At 44.0% G+C, this 24658-nt stretch overlaps 1 protein-coding gene across 1 annotated transcript; it reads right to left on the reverse strand.

The window, feature by feature from the left end:
• Positions 1–19770: 19770 nt before the first annotated feature.
• IVL (involucrin) lies at positions 19771–21738 on the reverse strand. The gene is made up of 4 exons (XM_065926857.1): positions 21451–21738; positions 20779–21156; positions 20401–20568; positions 19771–20199 (listed from the first exon to the last, which is right to left on the reverse strand). Exons 1-4 carry the CDS (start codon positions 21736–21738, stop codon positions 19771–19773), a joined length of 1263 nt encoding a protein of 420 aa, XP_065782929.1.
• Positions 21739–24658: the final 2920 nt, after the last annotated feature.

The raw sequence follows: 24658 nt of genomic DNA on the forward strand, positions 1-24658 counted from the left end.
CTGGACCACGAACAAATTCCCTAAATAAACATCTTTTAAATATAACTTATCCCACATCATTCTCCTACAGAAAATCCCTCAAGGGGCCCCCATCCCCCTACCTACAGCCCAAAGCCTAAGTTCTATCTCTCTAGCTTTATCTCACCATCCCTGGTTCATGCTTCTGCCCCATCTACAAGGACCTGCTTACAGTTGCTGGCAGACAACCTGCTGTTTCTCATTGCAAAGTCTTGGCTCACACAGCCGTTCTGACGGGAATCCCTGACGCTCGCCTGGCACTGGTAAGTGGTTAAGTCAGAGGCACAGCTCACACTCTGAGCATGGGGGATGGAGCCAGGTGAGCTCTCTGCCTTCCCATAACCTTTCCCCTCCGGATGGTCATGGCTGTTTCCTCTCTCCCTGCAGTACAGGCTCACGGGTTTGTGAAGAACAGCCTACGGTTCTAAGTGGGCTCCAGACAGATAAAAAGAACTTGAGAAATGCATTTGGTGAGATCAAAGTCTCCCAGTGCGACTTCTGGATCTTTGGTTTTATGCTTTGTCACTCGGGAAAAGGACGGTTTTGATTTCGTCTGGCCCTGCTCCATTCCTGCTCCGTTTCCAAACCTCCAGGAAGTCACCTCTAAAGGGCACCAGACGAGTTTAAGCCAGAGGCCAGGGGCATGTGTGTGTTCACCTTGTGTGTGCAGCTGGGTGCGGGAGGGGTCAGAGGCAGACAGGGTCCTCCTCCTCTTCCTAGAAGTACCCCTCACTTCACCCCAGCTTCAGGGCTGCCAGCCAGATAGTATATCTCATCTTGAAAAGCATAAATGAGGCACCCCTCCCCATGACCTGGTGGAAGGACATCAGTTGGCCTGAAAATTCTGGATCTATAGGATGCTGCATCTGCTCATACCTACTCTGCTCTGAGAGGCATCAGTTGAGCTGGAGGTCTCTATTTCCTCAGTAGGAATTTGGAGAATCACAGATCCTCTTGCTAAGTTTAGATTTGATGAAGACTTAAGGAAAGATACGATAAGTGGCTTTATACCATCTTGTCTCTCCAAATGGAGAGCTCTTACTTACCGTTCTATGTTGTCCAGAATTAAGGAAATGGGCAAGTGAGAAAAACTAAAACTAACCCGAAGAAAACAGGAAGCCTAAATTGATCTTTGTATTAAAGAACTGAGCCTTAAAAGATAGTGGAAGGGAAATGAGGAATACACCATACTGAGTGCCTGGTGTTGGTATAGCTTCTATGCAATTTTAGAAAGGAAGGAGAGAGATTTTGTTTTGAAACAGGACATTTTCTGCCAATGATATATGCATCTATCTTGATAGCTGTCTATATCTAGACAGGGTAGTAAGGCATATAATTTTAAGAAATTTTGTGCTGAGTGTTAATGGAAACTTTCCTTGGTACTCTTCTAGTGATCTAAATTAAAGTAAAATTTAATTATTTTCTGAGGTACCTTTTGGATGTGATAGCTCTTTTATACCTGGCCATAAAACTATCTAATTATATGCAGGTTTCAAAAAGGTTACATTTCAAGTGCAATGTGGAGTGTTCTAAAGTTGACCTAACATATTTTAGCTACGGATACAAGGAAATCTATAAATGCATTACTACTTAGCTATGTAAAATGCATCCTTACAATATTAAAATGTAGGCTGGCTCCTTGGTTCTTAACAAACCTAAAGAGAAATGCATTAAGTAATCAGTTTAAAATAAAACACTATTTTAAGTGGCAAAGAATCAGTCAAAGGGGCTGGGGCCTGGTCTCTCAACACTTCTGGGGCTGAGACGAGGCAATGCCACAGATCATGGAAGAGGAGATCCTAAGTGAGGTCCCAGGAGCCTCAGGTCCCAACACCCCAATTTCTCTTCTCTTGCCAACTTCTTTCTGCTCTCGGCAGTGAGGTGGGGCCTACACAAATGGAGTCAGTGGAGGACCCCCCTCCCTGCCTCCTCCTCGTTTTCCATGCACGCCCTTCAAATGGGATGATACTGGCAAGTGGGTGTGTGGAACCCAGAAAATCAGGTCTCATATTTGCTTCTAGGTAGAGAGATCAGAATTTGTATTTGAAGTTCTGAGTCATACCAAGGTTCCATGAGGGTGGATCTCTCTATATTCTGTGTTACACACACACACACACACACACACACACACACACACACACACACACACACACACACACACACACACACACCCTCAGCTGGTCACCCCTACTATGCAGGATATTCTCTGTGTGTGCAGAGACTTTTGCTGGGCATTGAAGTACATACAAATAAGATGCGTTCCCAAGGTGTTTGCTGAGCATCTATCACATAGCTAAGCACAGGGCTGGATACCAACAAGAATGGAACAGTGTAAAATTCAGGTTTTCAAGCTGCTTAGAGTCTACTTAGAGAAAATAAAAGTGAAACAAAGGGGAGTTCAGTCTTTATAATAATATAGAATCCTAGTTTTCTACTGAGAATCAAGTAGTATAACTGTGGTGAGTTGGGATGAATGGATGGAGGGAGTCAGGGCTGCACCTGTATATCTCCCATCACCACTGTGGGCCCAGAGGAAAGAGCAGCAGGTTTGTAGTGTAGGGCTGACCTAGGGCTGAAGACCTCGTGGGGGCCAACAAGAATGCATTATTAGTGATGGAAACCTTGGGGTGAGATAGTTCAGAGTGTGGTCCATGCTGGAGAAGGAGGTAAGTGGTGGAAATTTTAGAGGTTACAACACGGATGTGATCGATGATTCTCAGAGACAGTAGAGCCCAGAGTTAAGAGTGGCAAAGAAAGCATGAAAGTGCTGTCAGCATGGAAGTCAAAACTAACCTGAGAAGCAAGTTAGCACTCTTAGAAATGAAGCTTTTACAAGCCCAGAAGTCGAGAAGTCAACCATATGTCCATGTTAAATGAGTAGCTTCTAATATTTTAAGCTTCCCATACAGCATTAAAAAAATATCTTTGAAGCAAAAAATCCAAGTGGTATCTTCTTCATGAAGCCTTTTTCATCCCCAAGACACATGTTCTGTCTAAAGAAACAACTCTCTCTTACTTCTATAGCTTTTCCTACATCTACTAGAAAGTGTAGAATGTTCTTCTTGGTTCTTGAGATATTTGCACATATGATTTGTTAACCCCAATGTCCAACCCTGGAGGGCAGAGCCACGGATGCCCTCCCCAAAGACCAGTACATACTAAGATTATGTTCAGTCCCGCAACTGTTCCAGGAACTGAAGTCATGCTGTGTCATGGAGGAGACCTATGACTGATGGACTTTTTGCTTTGGAGAAGATTAAGTAGCAGTCTTCAGGAACAAAGTTTTCCAAGGTTGCCTTACTAGCCAGTTCAAATGCATGTGGAGCTAAACACAATAAATACTGTTGAATGACTAGTGCAAACAGAAGTTTATGGGAGGCTAAGCTGAGGGAGATACATATGCTACAGTGTCTTCTCCCTCTAGCACAAAAAGATGTGCATGTGCATATGTGCCTGCACATGCACACGTTTGCACGTGCACACACACACCCCTAACCCCCCACATGCATAGTTGCCGACTTAGGTGCGTGGTGATCTTTCACATTTATAGACATGTCTGTTTGTCTTTGAGGAAGGGTATAAGTAGAATGGTATCTTCATGATGCAAGTCCCAGATTTGCTTCTTGACTCCTCCTTTTGTTGTGAGGCTGTTTGGAATTTATCCTCACAGACCATGGGCCACTGTCAGGGTATGGTTTTGGATGCACAATGATGAATGGCTATTTGCATCAAAAGTTCACCTCAAGAGCAGCATAGAAACAGAGAACTCACCAGGCACACCCCAAAATGCATTCACCCCACAGTTAGTGAGCACCCACTGTGTTCTAGGCACTGAGGATCCAGAGATAAGTATGGCATTGCTTCCATTCTGTAAGTCCTCAGAACCTAGAGGAGGTAGCAGACTATACAAACGACTTCAGCAGTATATGATGAGTGTCTTAGTGGAGTTATTTGGAAGCCATTGTAGCAGAGATAAAGGAGGACATAAATCAGTCCAGAGGAGCAGCTGAAGGCTTCCTAGAGGAGGCAGGCCACGCTCTGCACTCAATGCACTCATGGCAAGGTGAGGTCAAGGACACCCTCCTTTGTCTCCTAGAGGTTTCCTGGTTTGGGAGATAATGTTACCAATCCCTCTAGCTCACAGAAATCTTCCTTGTTCACCCCTTTCCCTCTAGTTCTACCCAACTTTCTATCAGATCATTCCATCATACTACTGTTATTCTAATGAAAGTCCAAAAGAGCAATTCTAAAGAAAGTCCAGAGGATTGGGCATCTGGAGAGAGTACAGAAGTTGGCCTGAGGCACTGACCAATCTCAAGGTTCATGGGCTATAGGATAGGGTCCTACTCTCACTGCACCTCACAGTCTTTGTGAGGCTTAGTCCAGTGGAAAAGGATGGGAATCATCAAGAACACCCCATATGTGGACAACTCAGTCTACGCAGATCCAGTGTGTGCATAGCAACAAAGACGCATGCCCCGGCCATCTTCCAGGCAGAGAGCTCGCAGGGCATAGCCATGCCCACACGGGGTTTTCTCCCTTATAGCTTACATCCTCCTAGGAAACGAGAGGAAATAATAAATTTTCTGTAGTATTTTACAAAAAACCAGAATGAATTTTTTGGCCAGTCCAATACATCTACACCTAAGAAATAAATAACATGATTTCAGGGGAGTTATGGGCCTTATGAAGAAATTATACCATGGCCATGTTTAATTAGGGTGGGCAGGGAAGACCTCTTTGAGGTAGAGACATCGGAGTTGGGCCTGGAGAATGGCAGGAAGGCCATACAAAAGTCTGGATAGAAGTGAAGCAAGAGCAAGTGCAAAGGCCTGAGATGGGGAGGGTCTTGATGTGTTCAGTGAGCGTCCCATGGCTACAGCCTGGTAGACCAGGAGCTGGTGCATTTGGGCAGTCAGGCGGGGACTGAGTTCCATCAGGTGTGGGGACTGTGAAAGGATCAGAGCTGGTAGTGACTTGATCTAAGTTCTGCTTGAGAAGGGTCATTTTGGCCATTCTTACACCGCAGGCTGAGTCAAGGCACAAGTCATGGCTCCTGTCTTCCTTCTTATCTTGGATCCTTATCAGAACCCAGAGAGCATATTTCTACTCTAGATGTTTATTTTAAATTTAGCCAGGAAGAAACCAATCCTTGGTAAGGTAGCAGTGATACAGATACAACTGCCAAGTGCAGGTCCCTTTGCATTGTATTGTATGTTGTGTCTTTTCTGGGATAGTATCCAATTTTAAAAGCGTGTTCTTTGTCCATCTGAACACATTTGACCTTGGTGGACCGCACACTCCCATTAGAGGTCCAGAGGAGAGGATCCCCATACTAAGTGGAATTTGCAGAAGGAATCTGCTCCTACACTTCTTCTCCCAGGCAGAACTACCATATCAGACTAACCCTACCATACTTGTTAACTTAGCCTTTACCTGGTCCTCCCACTTCTGCCCCTCAGAGTGTCTGGCTGCTCTGGGACATCCCTGCTGATGAGGATGAGTCACTTAGGGCTGGTAGGTTCTGTTTTTCCACATGGGTTGGAAACACCTCTTATTTCATTTTCAGTTGCCTCGTGCCTATAGCAGGGAACATAAGAGTGCAATGGGAAGACCACAGAACACAGCATCAAGGCTGGCTGACATTTCCATTTTATTTCCCTCTGCTTCCCACGCTGCAGCCAACCTGAAGCATTCATTCCATTCACACCCACAGTATTTTCCCAGGCTACACCTTTACTCAGGTGGTTCCCTCTGAGACTCTGCTCCATCCCCTTTGGGGATCTCTTCCTTGGTGCTCATTCTTCAAAGCCCAGATCATATGTCACCTCCTTCAGGAAGTTTCTGTCAGTTCACTAACCCTCATGAGATTCCCCATCTGGGAGTCTCCAAAGCTTTAGCATGGGCTCTCGATTCAGACATACTTGAGTTTGAGTCTCAGTGACTAGCTGAGTGACCTTGGATGCATGACTGTTCTGTCCTCTCTGAACCTCAGTCTTCTTGACTGTAAGGTAAAGGGTATAATCACACCTGCGTCATGGTGCTGTTGTGCTGGGAAAATGAGATCATGCAAGTAAAGCCTTCGACGCTCTGACTGATATACGACCAGTGCTAAATAAATGGCGGTGGCTATTGTTACTAGAGTTATCTGAGCATTTGATTTTTGTCCCTGCTTACTCTTAAGGGCACAAACTGTCCTATTCAACACCATTTCTTTGGAGATTCTTCCATGGATACCCAAGCTTTGCTTTTCGGACCTTGGATGGAGCCCTTCTCTCCCAGTCTTGCACTTCTGTATCATGACACTAGAGGGCGGTAAGAGACCACGAACACTTTAAGACAGGCAGGTCATCTTTGTGCCCTTCCTCTTGGCTAGCCGGTACCAGTAATGGGGCACCTATTATAGTTTTTCTCGCCTGGATTACACTCTCATTCCTTTGTGCTAGGAAAAGTCCAAAAGCACAGAAGCCAAGAGCTATTCGTTGCAGTCCTTTTGGGAAGGGCTCCTCACTCCCCAAGTTTGCTTTAGTTGATTTCCTGGTACTCATATCTCCTTTACTACGCTTCATGTTTTAAGGATGAAATGGCTTCAAGAATGCAAAGTGCTTTGAACATTACCTGGCACATAAGAAAGAAATTAAGCCTATTTTAAAGGGCCAATTTGGGAAGTGAATAAAAGGCAACAAGGAACACAGAGAAGCTTTTGAAACCCCAAATGTGCAATGTTTCATTTGCTAAGCTGACAGTGTGCTAGACCCAGTGCCAAGGACTCCCCAAATATTATTTCATTATCAAACCAATACTGAAAGGTTAGTATCCCTGTGTGCATTTTAACCATTGTCATAGACTGAACGTTAGTCTCCACCCCCGCCCCCCACCCCTCCAATATTCTTATGTTGAAATCCTAACCCCCAACATGATGGCATTAGTAGGTGGGAGGTCTATGGAAGGTGATTAGGTTATCATGGTAGGATTATAGCCCTTGTGAAAGAGATCTCCCTTCTCCCTTTCTCCATGTGAGGGCGCAGTGTGAAGATGGCAGTTTTTGAACCAGAAAGTGGGCTTTTACCAGACACCAAATTTGCCAGTATCTTAACCTTGGGCTTCCCACCCTCCAGAACTGTGAGAAATAAATGTTTAAACCACCTAGTCTATAGTATTTTTGTTGTAGCCGTCTGAGTGGATTTAGACAATCTTGAAAAGAGAGATCAGAGATTCTATATCACTCACCTACAATAACACAGAATGTAAACTACTGCAGCTGGCTTCAGTCCTAGCTGTGTCTGACTATAGCACACATCTTTTAACCTCCACAGTGATGCCTCACCTGGTCAGGTTGTTTTATTTGTTTAATAATTATTATTATTACCTTCTGCTGCTGCTAATTCACTTCAGTTGTGTCTGACTTTTTTGCAGCTCCATGGATCGTAGCGTGCCAGGCTCCTCTATCCATGGGATTCTCTAAGCAAGAATACTGGAGTGGGTAGCAGTTCCCTTCTCCAGAGGATGTTACCAACCCAGGGATCGAAACCAGGTCTCCCACATTACGGACGAATTCTTTACCAGCTGAGCTACAAGGGAAACCCAAGAATACTAGAGTAGCCTATCCCTTCTCCAGCAGATCTTCCTGACCCAGAAATTGAACAGGTGTCTCCTGCATTGCAGGTGGATTCTTTACCACTAAGCTATCAGGGAATTGTGGCTCAGCTGGTAAAGAATCCGCCTCCAATGCAGGAGCCTTGGGTTCAATCCCTGGGCTGGGAAGATTCCCTGGAGAAGGAAATGGCTACCCATTCGAGTATTCTGGCTTGGAGAATTCCATGGACTGTATAGTCCATGGAGTTGCAAAGAGTTGGACATGACTGAGTGAGGGATTCCCTTGTGGCTCAAATGGTAAAGAATCCACCTGCAATGTAGGAGACTTGGGTTTGATCCCTGGGTTGGGAAGATTCCCTGGAGAAGGGAAAGGCTACCCACTCCAGTATTCTGGCCTGGAGAATTCTATGGACAGAGGAGCCTGGCAGGCTTACGGGTAGCAAAGGGTCTGACATGACTGAGTGACTTTATTTATAGGTATCTCTAAATTAAGGACTTTTTACTTTCCCTCAGCAGTTATAGTATTAAATAAATACTATCACACCTTAAAAATACCCAAAATATTTTTATTATGCAGTGTCCACTCAGTGTTCACATTTCCAATTATCTCCAAAAGCTCATTATTTTTCTAACAATTTATTTGAATTGAGATCAAAATAAGGTAGGTACATTTTTATTGGTTAATCTATCTCAAGTTTATTTTTGTGTATAGACTCCCTGTCCATTTTTTTTGTCCCTTTGGAGTTTTTTACCTGAAGAAAGTGTGTTATCTGTCATACAGGGTGCTTCCCGGCTGGATTTTGCTGACTGCCTCCTCACGGAGGCACCACGTGGGTTCCGGCATAGTACCGCTTGCACTTGTCCACATGGTGGCGCTTCATGAGACAGCCGCCCTTGGGTGAGCTGGCAGAAAGCCTGAAGCGCCTGGCATCGTTTGTCTTCCCAGAGTGGCTCTCAGCCAGCGAGTTAAAAGCGCAGGAACACCGCAGCGCAGCCTTCTTGCCTCCCGCCAGCACAGCTCTGAGTCTTTTTCTACTCTCTGCAGTTATCCTAGGGAAAGGGGGGATTAATGCTACCCATCCATCTTTGCCTGAAAACACACATCTACAAGGCTTCTCCTCACAGTCCTGCTTCTCCTACTCCCTTACTAGTTTTGTCTGGAAGTACAGCCTTGATAAATTATTTGCAAACAAATCCTCATCTCAGGGAGTGAGATGATACCCGTTGTGGTTCCAGAAGGCTGATTCTGGTGGTGGAATTTGGAGTTGACTTGCTTGCTGTCTAGAAGGAAACAAGCTCCCTTCACTGATTGCACTATCTTTATCAGGGCAAGATCTAATGGAAGGTGATGCCCTGGCTTGTGCTACATCTTTGATTTTTTGAGATAAATAGAGGAAATGCTAAGCTTGAGGATGGTGAACTCAGTTGTTGCTGGTTGATATTGATGCTTTAAAGAGATAAAAAAAAAAGCTCAGGTCACCCACTTATTATTTTCAGATGTGATGTGAAAGTCAGAAGGTGTATATAATAGTGTTTAAAAAGACCATCATCTCCTGCAGATAGTCCTAAATGCTAGACTTGAAGACCTAAGAGTAACCTCAGCATGTGTGCGTGCTAAGTTGCTTTAGTCGTGTCTGACTCTTTATGACCTATGGACTGTAGCTTACCAGGCTCCTCCATGGGAATTCTCCAGGCAAGAGTACTGGAGTGGGTTGCCAATTCCTACTCAGAGGATCTTCCCAACCCTGGAATCGAACCCATGTCTCATATGTCTCCTATGCATAGGCAGAAGGGTTCTTTATCACTAGCACCACCTGGGAAGCCTAAAAGTAACCTCTGTAGAAAGCCAAATTTTCAGCTTTCATGCTTCTTACACCAAAGGAAGATCCTAATAGGGAAAGAATGAAACCTCAAAACTTGTGATGGGAAAATATTCATGGCTGTTTTAGAGAACACTGAACTCCAGAATCCCTGAATTTTCTCAGCCTGCAGAAGCCGGCCACTCTACTTGGACAGATGGCATCAGTTCCCACATTCTCACTGGCTGAGGATGTGAAGAGGCTTCATCTGAAGCAGATGCTTTGTAAGGCATTATCATCTCACTGGAGATCACCCTCACCTCCTCTCCTGGCCATTGGTTCAAGTCTCAGCAAAGCCAACTGAGTTAGTGCTGATCCTGCTAAGGGAGGGAAGAATTATTCAATCCTGGGAATCTGCACCAGGACGCAGGAGTGCTAACCAGATGCCATGATTGTCTGTGTAGAAAATCTCAAAGAACCAACAATAAATCTTCTCAAACGAACAGCAATTATACCAAGGTCAACAGGATACAAGGCTAATATACAAAAGTCATTTGTTTTCCTATATCCCTGCAATGAATATGTGGAATTTGATATTAAAAGCATAATGCCACTTACAAAAAATACTTTGGTAAAAATCTAACAAAATCTTGACAAAAGTCAAGACCTTTATGTGAAAGCTACAATAGTCTGAAGAAAGAGAACAAAGATCTAAATAAATAGAAGTATATGCTTTGTTCATAGTTTCAAAGACTCAATATTGTTAAGATGTTAATTTTTCCCAAATTTATCTACAGATTCGATATAATCCAAAACAAAATTCCAGCAAGCTGTTTTGTGAATAGCAACAGACTGATTCTAAAGTTTATGTGAGAAGGTGAAAGACAGAATAGCCAACCGAAGACTGAAGAATAAGAACAAAGTTAGAAGACTGACGTTACCTAATCTTAAGGCTTCATATAAAGCACAGTAATCAAAACAGCATGACATTGGTAAAAGATAGACCGGTAGTTTAATGCAACTGAATAGTGAACCAAAGATAGATCTACACAAGCAGAGTCAACTGATTTTGATAAAGGGGCAAAGCCATTTCAGTGGAGAAAGTCTTTTCAACAAGTCATGTTGGAGCAACTGGACATTTATATACCAAAAAAAAAAAAGAATGAATTGGGACCCAGACATTATACCTTTCATAAAAAATTAACTTAAAATTGATCATGGACCTAAATATAAAAAATCTATAAAATTTCTCTAGGGTAACCTAGGAGAAAACCCAAGTGACCTTGGGGTAGTTGGTGAGCTTTAATTTTTAAAATTTTTTTTGTTTAATTAAAAACTTATGCATTTTAAGGAAATTAACATCTTTAGAATCACAAAAGGTGTCCACTCCCACATCATTAATCAAAGCAGCTCTCATCTACCGCCACTCTAGACCCTGTTTTCACTGATGCCTGCCTCTATAATTAATTCTCTTCAGAGCTGTGATTTTTTTAAATTTTTTGTTTTACATTAGAGTGTAACTGATTAGTAATGTTGCGATAGTTTAAGATGTACAGCAAAGTGATTCGGCTACATGTATACATGGGTGTGTGTGTATACATACATATGTATACAGACACATCCACACCTGTGTATAGGTGTACATACATACCTATACATGTATCTATTCTTTTTCAAATTCTTTTCCCATTTAGTTTGTTATATAACACTGAGCAGAGTTCCCTCTGCTATACAGTAGGATCTTATTGGTTATCTGTTTTGAATATAGGAATGTGTACAAGTAAGTCCCAAACTCCCTAACTATCCCTTCCCTTCATCCTTTCCACCTGGTAACCCAAAGTTCATTCTCTAAATCTGTGAGTCTGTTTCTGTTTTATGAATTAGTTCTTTTGTATCATTTCTTTTTAGATTCTGCATATGAGCAATATCATACAATATCCTTCTCTGTCTGACTTACTTCACTCAGTAAGATAGTCTCCAGGTCCATTCATGTTGCTGCAATTGGCATTATTTCATTCATTTTAATGGCTGAATAATATTCCGTTACGTATATGTGCCTCAGCTTTATCCATTCCTTTGTCAGTGGACATTTAGCTCACTTCTATGTCTTGGTTATTGTAGAGCTGCAATGAACACTGGGGTGCATGTATCCTTTCAGACCATGCTTTTCCCAGGATATGCCCAGGAGTGGGATTGCTGGATCATATGGTAGCTTTCCATAAGACAACTGCTCACCAAAGAAGATAGATGACAAACAAGGATAATGAAAATATACTCAACATCATTTTTCATCAGGGAATTACAAATTAAAAATATAAGATACCACTATACATCTACAGCTCAGTTGGCAAAGAATCTGCCTGCAATGCAGGAAACCCTGGTTCAATTCCTGGGTCAGGAAGATCCTCTGGAGAAGGGATAGGCTACCCATTCCAGTATTCTTGGACTTCCCTTGTGGTTCAGCTGATAAAGAATCCACTTGCAATGCAGGAGACCTGGGTTCGATCCCTGGGTTGGGAAGATCCCCTAGAGAAGGGAACGGCTATCCACTCCAGTATTCTGACCTGGAGAATTCCATGGACTGTGTAGTCCATGGGATGGCAAAGGGTTGGACATGACTGAGCAACCTTCACTTTTACACATCTATTATAATGGCTAAAATACAAAAAGTCAACATTAAATGTTGGTGAGGATGCCAGGCAACAGAAACTCTCATTCATGGCTGGTGGCAACACAAAATAGTACAGACACTTTGGAATAGAGGATACCTGTTTCTGACAAAGCTAAATATAATCTTACCATGTGATCTAGCAACTCTAGGGATTTACTTGATTTAAAAATCTAAGGCCACAAAAAGCCTGCACACAAAGATTTATAGAAGTTTTATTCCACAATCACCAAAAATGGAAGCAACCAAGATATCTTTTGATAGATGAATGGATAAGCAAACTGTGATAGTTCCATACAATAGGATACTAGTGACAAAAAGAAATAAGCTTTCAAATCACAGAAAGACAGGGATGGAATTTAAATGCCTATTTCTTTTTTTAAATTAATTAATTTATTTTATTTGGATGCTAATTACTTTACAATATTGTAGTGGTTTTTGCCAAACATCGACACGAATCAGCCAAGGGCACACATGTGTTTCCCATCCAGAACCGCCCTCCCAACTCCCTCCCCATCCCAGCCCCCAGGATCATCCCAGTGCACCAGCCCCGAGCACCCTGTCTCAGGCATCAAACCTGGACCAGCAATCCACTTCACACATGATAATATACACGTTTCAACGTTACCCTCTCAAATTATCCCACCCTTGCCTTCTCCCACAGAGTCCAAAAGACTGTTCTTTATATCTCTGTCTCTTTTGTTATCTCTCATACAGGATCATCGTTACCATCTTTCTAAATTCCATATATATGTGTGTTAGTATACTGTATTGGTGTTCTTCCTTCTGAATTACTTCACTCTGTATAATAGGCTTCAGTTTCATCCACCTCATCAGAACTGATTCAAATGCATTCTTTTTAATGGCTGAGTAATATTCCATTGTGTATATGTATCACAGCTTTCTTATCCATTCGTCTGCTGATGGGCATCTAGGTTGCTTCCATGTCCTGGCTATTATAAGCAGTGCTGCGATGAACATTGGGGGTACACGTGTCTCTTTCAATTCTGGTTTCCTCGGTGTGTATGCCCAGCAGTGGGATTTCTGGGTCATAGGGCAGTTCTATTTCCAGTTTTTTAAGGAATCTCTACACTGTTCTCCATAGTGGCTGTACTAGTTTGCATTCCCACCCACAGTGTAAGAGGGTTCCTTTTTCTCCCCATCCTCTGCAGAATTTTTAAATGCCTATTTCTAAGTCAAAGAAGCTGCTGCTGCTGCTGCTAAGTCGCTTCAGTCGTGTCCGACTCAGTGTGACCCCATAGACGGCAGCCCAACAGGCTCCTCTGTCCCTGGGATTCTCCAGGCAAGAACACTGGAGTGGGTTGCCCTTTCCTTCTCCAATGCATGAAAGTGAAAAGTGTAAGTAAAGTTGCTCAGTCATGTCCGACTCTTAGCGACCCCATGGACTGCAGCCCACCAGGCTCCTCTGTCCGTGGGATTTTCCAGGCAAGAGTACTGGAGCGGGGTGCCATTGCCTCCCCCGAAGTCAAAGAAGCTAGTCTGATTTTAATTATATGACATTCTATAAAGACAAAACTATAGAAATAGAATAAAGATTAGGGTTCAAGGAGAGCACAGAAGGGTTGGATAGGTGAAGCATAGATGACTCTGTTTTAGGGCAATGAAGCTACTCTGTATGATTATACACACACATACACACACACACACACACATATATATAATTTTGCACACACACACACACACACACACATATATATATATAATTTTGCATTTGTTAAAACCAATAGAATTTTACAGCACATAGAGTGAAATAATGCATGCAAAATAAAGAAAAAATAAGAAGTTGGGGAATCCTAGGAAAGAATATAGACTGTTATACGATATTATCTGTGTTACAAATGTATGCAACTGCCTCATGGAGGAGGTAAGAGAAAAAGAAACTGACTTAAATAGCTTTGGAAATGAGAGAAACATGTAAGACTAAAGGCATAAGAACTGCTTATCAGCATTGCGGTTCGGTTGAGACGGGAATGGCAACCCACTCCAGAAACCTTGCCTAGGGGAAGTCCCATGGACAGAAGAGCCTGGCAGGCTGCTGTCCATGGGGTCACAAAGAGTTGGACATGACTGGGCAACTAACACTTTATCTTTCATGCTGTGCTCAGTCATGTCCGACTCTTTGTGACCCCACGGACTCTAGCCCACCACATTCCTCTGTTCAGGAATTTTCCAGGCAAGTATACTGGAGTGGGTTGCCAATTCCTACTCCAGGGGATCTTCCTGACCCAGGGATTGAATATGCATCTCCTTTGTTGGCAGGTGGATTCCTTACCACTAGTGTCACTTCTGATTCTTCTATGAATGTACACTAGAAATGAACAATTAAGAAGATGGATGGTGGATGGTAGGTGTGACATTTTTCACTGTTGGAGTTGGAATTTACATATGAGAAAGAGGCTAGAATGATTCATGTGGTTAAGGATTATAGTTGGAGATGGTGGTATGAACTATGTTTAGCTTAATATAAATACAGGTGGTTACATATAGAAATGCACACTCATGCACACATATACATACATGTTAGTCCACATACATATATTTCCTTTGTGAATTGAGTGGACCCAAAAGAAACAATAAACTAGTAAAAGCGAGCATAACAGATCTTGGTTTTTAATGGCATTCTCCAGTAAAATCAACCAGGACTCCTCGAAGAATTTGTTAACTCTAGGATTGGGGCAGGAATATACATGATAAGCCTGGAGTACCTCGTAGTGCCAGAAAGGATGGAATGCTCAAAAAATCAAAGGAACAAAGGAAAAGCAAAAACTAAAAACTCCACTTTGACGTTTAACTACGGACACAGGAATCACTTGAAAGATCTCCTAATGACCACAGCTGGAACAATTTAAGCAACAAAATAAAATACTATTCAGGTCCTTTGCCCAAAATAAGGAAAGTACTATCTGGATCTTTTGTCCATTTTAAAACCGGATTTTTCATTTGTTTGTTTTCTCTTTTTTTTTAAATTTGTATGAGTTCCTTATATATTTTGGATGTGAACAAACTCCTTTTGGTGACAGACCATACTATTATAGCCAAGGCCACTGCCAAGGAACTTATTCTCTAGATAAGTTGGTTTTAGGTCTTGCTTTTAAGTTTTTAATCCATTTGGGTTGATTTTTGTGTATCATTCTGAGAGTCTGATTTTATTTTTTTGCACTGAATATCCAGTTTTCTCAACACCATTTATTGAAGAGACTATCCTTCCTCATCTTGTATTCTTGGTGTCTTTGTCAAAAATTAATTGACCACATAAGCATGGATTTCTTTCTAGTTTCTCTAATCTGTTTCTTTGATCCATGTGTCTCTTTTTATGTCAATATCATGCTGTTTCCAGCAGGTATATGAAAAGGTTCCCAACATCACTTATCAACAGAGAAATGCAAATCAAACCACAGTGGGATATCCTCTTACACCTGTTAGAATTGCTATTATAAAACTGTCAAAAGCTAACAAGTGTTGGCAAGAATGTGAAGAAAAGATAATCCTTGTACACTGTTGGTAGGAATGCAATTGCTATAGTTATTATGGAAAACAGTATGAAGTTTCCTCAAAAATTTAAAAATAAAGCTGCCATATATTTCAGCAATACCACTTCTGGGTATATACACAAAGGAAATGAAATCAGTATCTTGAAGATATATCCCATGTTCATTTCAGCATTATTAATGATAACCAAGATATGGAAACAAATGGCAATGGATGAATGGGTAAAGAAAATATGATATATGATGTTATATTATAATGTGTGTGTGTATGTGTGTGTGTATATATATATATATAATTTGGACTTCCCTGATGGCTCAGTGGTAAAGAAGCCACCTGCCAATGCAGGAGATGTGGGTTTAATCCCTGTGTTGGGAAGATCCCCTGGAGAAGGAAATGGCAACCTAGAAAATCCCATGGAGTAGCCTGGAGGGCTACAGAGCATGGGGTTACAAAAGAGTTGGACATGGCTTAGAGACTAAACAACAACAGCAAATTTAATCTCAGAAAGGGAGATGAAATTTGTGACCCCAAAGAAGCTGAATTTATAGTAGCATAGAGCAGAGTAGTGGTTATAAGAAGCAGGGGTGTAGGGGGGAAAGGGAGAAGTAAGCCAGAAAGATAAAGAACATTACAGTATACTAACACATATATACGGAATTTAGATAGATGGTGGCGATAACCCTATATGCAAAACAGAAAAAGAGACACAGAAATACAGAACAGACTTTTGAACTCTGGGGGAGAACGTGAGGGTGGGATGTTTTGAAAGAACAGCATGTATATTATCTATGGTGAAACGGACCACCAGCCCAGGTGGGATACATGAGTCAGGTGCTCGGGCCTGGTGCACTGGGAGGACCCTGAGGAGTCGGGTGGAGAGGGAGGTGGGAGGGGGGATCGGGATGGGGAATACATGTAACTATATGGCTGATTCATGTCAATGTATGACAAAACCCACTGAAATGTTGTAAAGTGATTGGCCTCCAACTAATAAAATAATATTAAAAAAAAAAAAAAAATGAAAGAAAGGAGAATGGTGGTTGCTGAGGGCTGCAGGGAGAAGGTCATGGGGAATTATTGTTTAATAGGTACAGAGTTTCAGTCTTGCAAGAGGGATGGTGGTGACGATTGCACAACAACATGAATGTACTTCATACCTCTGAACTGCACGTGATTAATACATGAAATTTGATGTCATGAGTATTTTACCACAATTAAAAATAAAGTGCTCCTGGAGTATAACCCAAAATGTAAAACAAAATATTAATGAGTACATGCTGACATAAATAAATGATTAAACACATCTACCATATACACATCCAAACATATACACATCCATATATACATAAGGAGAGGAAATAAATATGTCTCCTATATGGATAATTCAAAATAATTTATGACGATACTCCATCTTCAGTGACAGGGAGCTTAACTCCTCAATTCTTTCTTAATTGTGGGCTTTGCAGAATGACTTCCTTCCAAAGAATACAGTATAGTCAGATGCGATGTTGGGAGGGAGGGTGAAGACAGTAATTTTACAGTGGAGAAGCCTGATATATACTACCCCAGCCAGGTGATCAAGGTAAAAAATCATGTGAATAGTATGTACTCTTTATAAAATGTAATGAAAAAGGCAGTTTACCTCTGTGGTATTCCTCCTAAAAAACAATAACTCCAGTCAAACCATGAAGAAAACATCAGACAAATCCAAACTGAGGGATATTCTATAAAATACCAGACCAGGACGTCCTCAGAACTATCAAGGTCATCAAAAAGCAAAGAAAGTCTGAGGAACCATCACAGTCAAGAGGAGCCTAAGGTAACAAGACAGTAGTGTGGTATTCTAGATGGGATCCTGAAACAGGAAAAGACATCAGGTGAAGACTAAAATAATTGGAATAAACCATGAACTTCAACTAATAATAATGTACCAATACTGTTTTGCTAATTGTAATAATAAATGTGCCATACTAATAAAAGGTGTTAATAACAAGGGAAATTGGGTGTGAAGTGTAAAGTAACTCTCTGTACTATCTTCTTGACCTTTTCATAAACCAAAAGCTATTCTGAAAAAATAGCTTTTTATATCTGCTATATATAAAATCTATAAACAATAAAGTTCTGTTGTATAGTACATGGAGCTCTATTCAATATCTTGTAATAACCTACAATAGGAAAGAATCTGAAGTTGTACACCTGAAAGTAACACAGTATTGTATATCTCCTCTAGTTAAATAAATAAATTAAAAAAGAAAAGAAAAGAACCACCAAAAAGGTCTATTAAAAATCAAAACCTAGGACTTTAAAAAAAATGCACACATTCTGGGTGTTTCTAATTACTTCTCCCTGTGCCCCCAATCTTTCCACCCAATTCTACCCAAACTTCCTTTTAACTCTTGTCCTCTTAGGAGGATTTGAGCCTGCAATCTCATCCTCTAAATAATGAGAGCCACCCAAGGAGTGAAGTATTGAGATCAAAATTTTGAATGAAGCACCCTGTTCACTGTGTGATGGATGAATTCCTGGGTGTGTGGACACAGGGATCAAAGAACAGCTTGAGGGCCATTGCAATCATTCAGGTGAGAAATGACCTCGGTCAAAGCTTGGAGGGTGTGGGAAGGGGTAGCAAGGATTGATCTCTGGCGTGGGGGTAGGGAAGAAGAGGAAACGAGCATAGGGAATGATGTGGTTTCTCTGGCTTTGGTGAATGCACAGATGGTATCATTACCCAAGAGAGAGAATTCCTAACGAGGAATGACAGTGTGTGTCACTGGAGTTGGGCGGGGAGTAAGGGACACTAAGCGCCTTTCAGACCCACTGACTTTGGGTGCATATGGCATTCTCAAAAGAGATGTCCCTGACATATGCTCATGATTGTGATGAAACAGCTTTGGGTAACTTGAGAAAACCTGCCTGAGATGATATTAAATTATCAGAACCCTGGTGGCTCAGCAGTTATGAATCTGCCTATAATGCAGGAGATGCAGAAGGTGTGGGTTTGATCCCTGGGTCAGGAAGACCCCCTGGAGGAGGAAATAGCAGCTCACTCCAGTATTCTTGTCTGGAAAATTCCATGGGCAGAGGGACTTGGTGGGCTACAGTCCATAGGGTCACAAAGAGTCAGACATGACTGAGTGCACACACATGGTGATTCCCAGGAAGGAAAGAGCCCCGTGTCCTGATGTGGTTGATGGTAGGTAGTAAAGGCTACAGAAATGTCAGGGAGGGAAAACCAGTGCAATGATCTTAGATCTGTATTTCTGCAAGCTATTGGCTCCTCTGATTCCAGTTGGCCCAAACTCTGCTTCCCTTAGTGACATTTTCTCCATCAGAGACCTGTCCCAGAAGTCCCTCTTCTCCCCATCTTCTCCAATTCTGCCAATTTACTTTCCTAAAGTCTTTCTTAACCATGTCAAGAGTTCCAAGTCTCTTGGAAACCATGAGCACATTCTGTGGAGAGAAAATCTGGGCAAGCGCCAGAATCCAGGTGGAACCCCCACTCCCTACCCATGCCTTTAGCACTGGGTTAGGATTGGGTTCAGTAGGTATAATGGAAAGCAGGGCTGAACTGAGATGAATAGACCCTCGTCCCTCAGCCAAGGTAACCCATTCCCTCTTCCTGACTGTTGAGTGCTACTTTCAGGTACATGAGTGAACTTTTGTTTTGCTGTTGTTTTCATTTCCTTTTTAGAAGCTATTGAATGTATTGAGTGGTTTGGGGTAGAGAATCAAGGGGTCAGAGTATCTGTCCACCTGTGGGAACTGGCCAAGAGAGTCATGCTCAACCTTTAACCTGCACACGGGTTTTTATATGGTGAGTGATAGAGTAAAAATTCAAAGAAAATACAGGATTCCAAGCCTTCCAGGATTTATTCTGTATTATTGTACACGCTCACATTTTCAGCTATAATAGTGGGGACGTAGTCAGAGTAGCTATAGTCACTCTCTCCTCAGGTAAAGCCTCTGGCCACCTGAGGTTGGGATTGGGCTCGTCAGAGGTGGATGCTGGGCTGTAACTCCCCCCACCCCAGCCCTATCAAAGAGACATGCAGAAGGTCAGGGTCAGGCAGGTTCACAGATGAGGCGGGTCACCCAGGTTGGGGGCCCGAGATAAGCGAGGCCACTGGCTCTCTTTTCACTTGTATGGGATTTCCGGGGCCTCTGGGACACTGCAGGTGGTTACTTATGTTTAGAAGGCACTACACCTCCTGCTTCCTCAGAGGGCAAGACTTTTCCCTTCAGTGGAATGACTGGTTGGATCTCTTGGACCTGGCCAGGAGCTGGGACAGACACAGGCTGTTTCAGCTGCCCCTGCTGCTGCTCCAGCAGTTGCTCCTCTTTCTTTTCCAGTTGCTCCTCTCTCTTTGCTGGTTCTTGATCCAATTGCTGGCCCAAGACCTTCCCCTGTCCCAGCTGTCCATTTAGGTGCTGCTCTCTTTGTGTTTTCTCCTGCTCCAGCTGCGGCCCCAGGTGTTCTGCTTCCTGATATTTCTCGTGCTGTTCTTTTTGCTGCTGCACTTCCTGTTCCTGTAGCTCATGCTGTTGCTTTTTGACATGCACTTCCGGCACCTGTGACTCTTGCTGCTGCTCCACATGCACTTCCGGCACCTGTGACTCTTGTTGTTGCTGCTCCACATGCACTTCCGGCACCTGTGATTCCTGCTGCTGCTGCTCCACATGCACTTCCTGTTCCTGTGACTCTTGCTGCTGCTCCACATGCACTTCTGGCACCTGTGACTCTTGCTGCTGCTGCTCCACATGCACTTCTGGCACCTGTGACTCTTGTTGCTCCACATGAACTTCCTGTACTTGCAACTCTTGTTGCTGCAGCTTCACATGCTCTTCTGGCACCTGTGACTCTTGCTGTTGCTGTTCCACATGCACTTCTTGTACCTGTGACTCTTGCTGTTGCTGCTCCACATGAACTTCTGGCACTTGTGATTCTTGTTGTCTCTGCTTCACATGCTCTTCCTGCACCTGAGACTCTTGCTGCTGCAACTCCACATGCACTTCCTGAACCTGAGACTCTTGCTGCTGCTGTTCCACATGCTGCTCCTGCACCTGTGGCTCTTGCTGCTGCAGCTCCACATGCACTTCCTGCACCTGAGACTCTTGCTGCTGCTGTTCCACATACTGCTCCTGCACTTGTGACTCTTGCTGCTGCAGCTCCACATGCACTTCCTGCACCTGAGACTCTTGCTGCTGCTGTTCCACATACTGCTCCTGCACTTGTGACTCTTGCTGCTGCAGCTCCACATGCACTTCCTGCACCTGAGACTCTTGCTGCTGCTGTTCCACGTGCTGCTCCTGCACCTGTGACTCTTGCTGCTGCAGCTCCACATGCACTTCCTGCACCTGAGACTCTTGCTGCTGCTGTTCCACGTGCTGCTCCTGCACCTGTGACTCTTGCTGCTGCAGCTCCACATGCACTTCCTGCAGCTGAGACTCTTGCTGCTGCTGTTCCACGTGCTGCTCCTGCACCTGTGACTCTTGCTGCTGCAGCTCCACATGCACTTCCTGCACCTGAGACTCTTGCTGCTGCTGTTCCACGTGCTGCTCCTGCACCTGTGACTCTTGCTGCTGCAGCTCCACATGCACTTCCTGCACCTGAGACTCTTGCTGCTGCTGTTCCACGTGCTGCTCCTGCACCTGTGACTCTTGCTGCTGCAGCTCCACATGCACTTCCTGCACCTGAGACTCTTGCTGCTGCTGTTCCACGTGCTGCTCCTGCACCTGTGACTCTTGCTGCTGCAGCTCCACATGCACTTCCTGCAGCTGAGACTCTTGCTGCTGCTGTTCCACGTGCTGCTCCTGCACCTGTGACTCTTGCTGCTGCAGCTCCACATGCACTTCCTGCACCTGAGACTCTTGCTGCTGCTGTTCCACGTGCTGTTCTTGCTGCTCTGGCTCTGCTTGCTCTGGTTCACACTTTTGCTCAGGCACCCCCTTCACAATTGTGTGTTTCTCCCTGAGCTCCAAGGGGACCTCCCCCGGGAGCTCTGAGTGTACCTCCTGGCATGGGGCAGGCAGTGGAGTTGACTGCTTCACTTGCTCCTGCTGGGTATCGGTGGGAGGAGAAGCAGGCTTGAGGGGCTCCTGAGAGAGGGCAGGGGGCAGGATCACTGGCAGAGTGTACTGGTGGGACATCTTGGAAGCTGCTTTCGGTCAACCTGAAAAAGAGGAAGGGTCAGAGGAGTTACTGAAAGCAAGGAAAAAGATGAAGCCCAAGAATCTGTGGCAGTGCCTGGTTTCTCAGCATTCCTAGTTTCCTTGGGTGAGGCATTCTCCTGATCATGCTGGGCTATCATTCCACAGAAGCAGCAGGGTGAAGGTAGGGATGGAGAGGGGTGGGGAAAGGCCCTCCCGTGAGCTTATTGTTCCCAAGAGCCAATAACAAGGACTGTCTCCAGAGCTGCTTTGCGCACGTGCGCTGGGTAGCATCTCACCTCCTTCTCTTGCCTATCCTTGTCTCTGGCTTGTTCCTGACCTCCTCTGACAAACAGGAGAGATGAGCTCTGGGATTATGACAGGAAGAGGGAAGGTGCCAGGGGCGGGGTGGGAGTTCTCCTGGAGGACCCCCAAGTCCTGGAAAATCAGTAGCCCATCCCAAGAGGATCTGAGAGGTGATGGTGCATGCCCTGGACTAGAGTCACATGACATTATCTTGGCTTAAATCTTCCAGTGAAATGCTGTGTGGTTCCGGGCACGTCCTTTAGTCCCTCTGGGCCTCAGATTTCTCCTCTGCAAAATGAACTGGTTGGCATATTCAGCTCCAGAGCTTCTTTCTCTCTTGACCTTCTGAACTTTGGCTGGTGGTGGTGGTGGGAGGGGGCTGGAAGGTTGCTGAGAGCTGGAGCTGGTTCTTTCAAGTCTCCTACTTCTAAACTGGGTTTCCCTGCCCCTGCTCTGCCTGGGTTCTCTAAATAGAAAGTGTTCCCCGTTTGGCATTTCTCCCTTCTGTAGCACAGCTAAAAATTGCAAGTGTGTCTCTGGACCCCATTCCTCTTTAGAGAAGACAAAAATAATAGTGAGCTCAAATCAAGCAGTTGTAGGAGAGAATCTGACCGTATTTCCCCTGCACCCCTGCCTTACTCTTCTCTCCTCCCTGTCCCCCACACTTGAAACTACAGTCCAAAGAAGACATGGTGCAAGAGGGGGTTGCTGTCTGTTCTGTTTCCAGGCCATGCACCTAGCCCTCAGCACAGTGACCTGAGCTCCCCCAGAAGGACAGTGATCCAGTTGAATCCTGCACATGAGTGACCCTTGCACCCCCTCAGGCTGACCACCCCCAGCCACGTTCTGGCCTGTGGGAGGCCCCAGGTCCCAAGCCTGGTTCTACCCGCAAACACTTACCAGACTCACAGTGGCGCCAGCTGGAGAGGCTTCTAGTGGAGTGCTGAGCTGAGCAGGGGCCGAGGTGCCCTTTATACCGTTCCCCAGCCTGCCCTCCTTTCCAGGTTGAAGGAGAAGGACTGGTTTCACCACTCCAGTTGGTCAACTTCCTCTAGCCCCTTCCTGACTCATCATAGGCACCTTAATCAGAAAACCCCTGAGGGCCCCTTTTCACAGAAACACACAGCTCCTGCCTGGCCAGTGGGCTCTGGGGGTTCAGTCACCCCCATGAGGCTCATCACCTCGGCACAGGGAGGTGAGAGGGAGGCATCTTGGGAAACTGGTCCCCTTTTCCTTTTTTTTTTTTTTTTTTGCCTCAGCCAAAGTTTTCTTCTGAATCTCAGTTCCTTTACCTGTAAAATGGGTTTATCTTCTTTATTAGGCTGAGGGATTCAATTCCAGGGCGCAGAATAGAAAGTTCCATGTCTTTCTGGGATGCCCAGTCTGGAGACATGTTAAAGGTGGGAGGAACCACTTTTCATGAAGAAACAGGGCTTCTGTGGGATTCTCTTGACCACTAACCCATCTGCTTTCAAGACATACCTATAACTTCATTCTGCATAGAAGTACTCTGTCCTGGGATGGGGGAGGGTTCAGTCTGACAACTTTAGAGGTTAAGCAGAATGCTTGCAGGAATCTCCTGCCATGTGTCAGGGGCTACCCAGGCCCTATGCTGAAGACTGTAGTTACAGAAGTTCCCAAGAATGCCAAGCTCACAAAAACTCCAAGGCATGGACAACTTTAGGCAAGAAAACAGGCATTAAATCTATAATATATAAAATAATAAGGATTACTTTTTATGGTGATAAAAACAAACATCTCATACAATGTTTTGGGGAAATTCATGAAGATATAAAGATCAAGGGGCCTTTCCAGGTGGTGCTAATGGTAAAGAATCTGCCTGCCAATGAAGGAGACACAAGAGACATGGGTTTGATTTTTGGTTCAGGAAGATCCCGTGGAGTAGGAAATGGCAACATGCTCCAGTATTCTTGCCTTTAATAACTTCATAGACAGAGGAGCCTGGCGGGCTATAGTCAATGTGGTCACAAAGAGCCAGACATGACCAAGTAACTGAGCATGTGTGCACGCGTGTGTGTGCACACACACAAACACTCTGACATAAAGATCAAAACTAGATCATCCACTACTTTCTCTAAACTACTCTCTGAACGTAGCTTAAGCAAACTTTCAGGGTGGGGTTTAAAGCTGGCTTGTCCCTCACCAGCAACAATGGTGACCTAAGCCTCTTGGAATAAAATGTAAGCTCCCTACCAAGTGTTCAAAGACCCTTACTGAGAGTCCTCAGTTACTAAGACAAGCCCAGTGCTCCCTACCTCTGGGGCCTTCCAGGATCCCTAACTCTGCGTCTTTCAGTTTCACAGTTAATGCTGGGGCCTGGAAGAGGGACTCCCCAGGACACCATCTAAATGGTATCCCCTGATTTGCTGTATTTCACTTATAACAACTGAGGGCTGCTTTATTTGCTTTTGTCCACTTGTTTATTTTCCAAATTTCCCGTTGGAAAGTAAGCTGTAAAAGGCAGGAGTTTTGCCTGCTGTGTTTTCCACTATGTCCCCAGAACCTGTCCTAACCATCAAATATAACCAGTAGCCTATAAATATCAGTGGAAAGAATGAAGGAGCAGTGCATTTTGGTGTCATGCATATGTGTG

This window comes from Muntiacus reevesi, chromosome 1, assembly GCF_963930625.1.
Source record: "Muntiacus reevesi chromosome 1, mMunRee1.1, whole genome shotgun sequence".
NCBI lineage: Eukaryota > Metazoa > Chordata > Mammalia > Artiodactyla > Cervidae > Muntiacus > Muntiacus reevesi.

Bases quoted from the DNA above. Each gene is read 5' to 3' on its own strand.
- IVL (XM_065926857.1), bottom strand. From the start codon at position 21,738: ATGTCCCACCAGTACACTCTGCCAGTGATCCTGCCCCCTGCCCTCTCT. The intron at 21,157-21,450 runs GTGCAGGAAGTG...CAAGAGTCACAG, and splicing joins AGCAGCAGCAAGAGTCTCAG to GTGCAGGAGCAGCACGTGGA. The intron at 20,569-20,778 runs GTGCAGGAAGTG...CAAGAGTCTCAG, and splicing joins AGCAGCAGCAAGAGTCTCAG to GTGCAGGAAGAGCATGTGAA.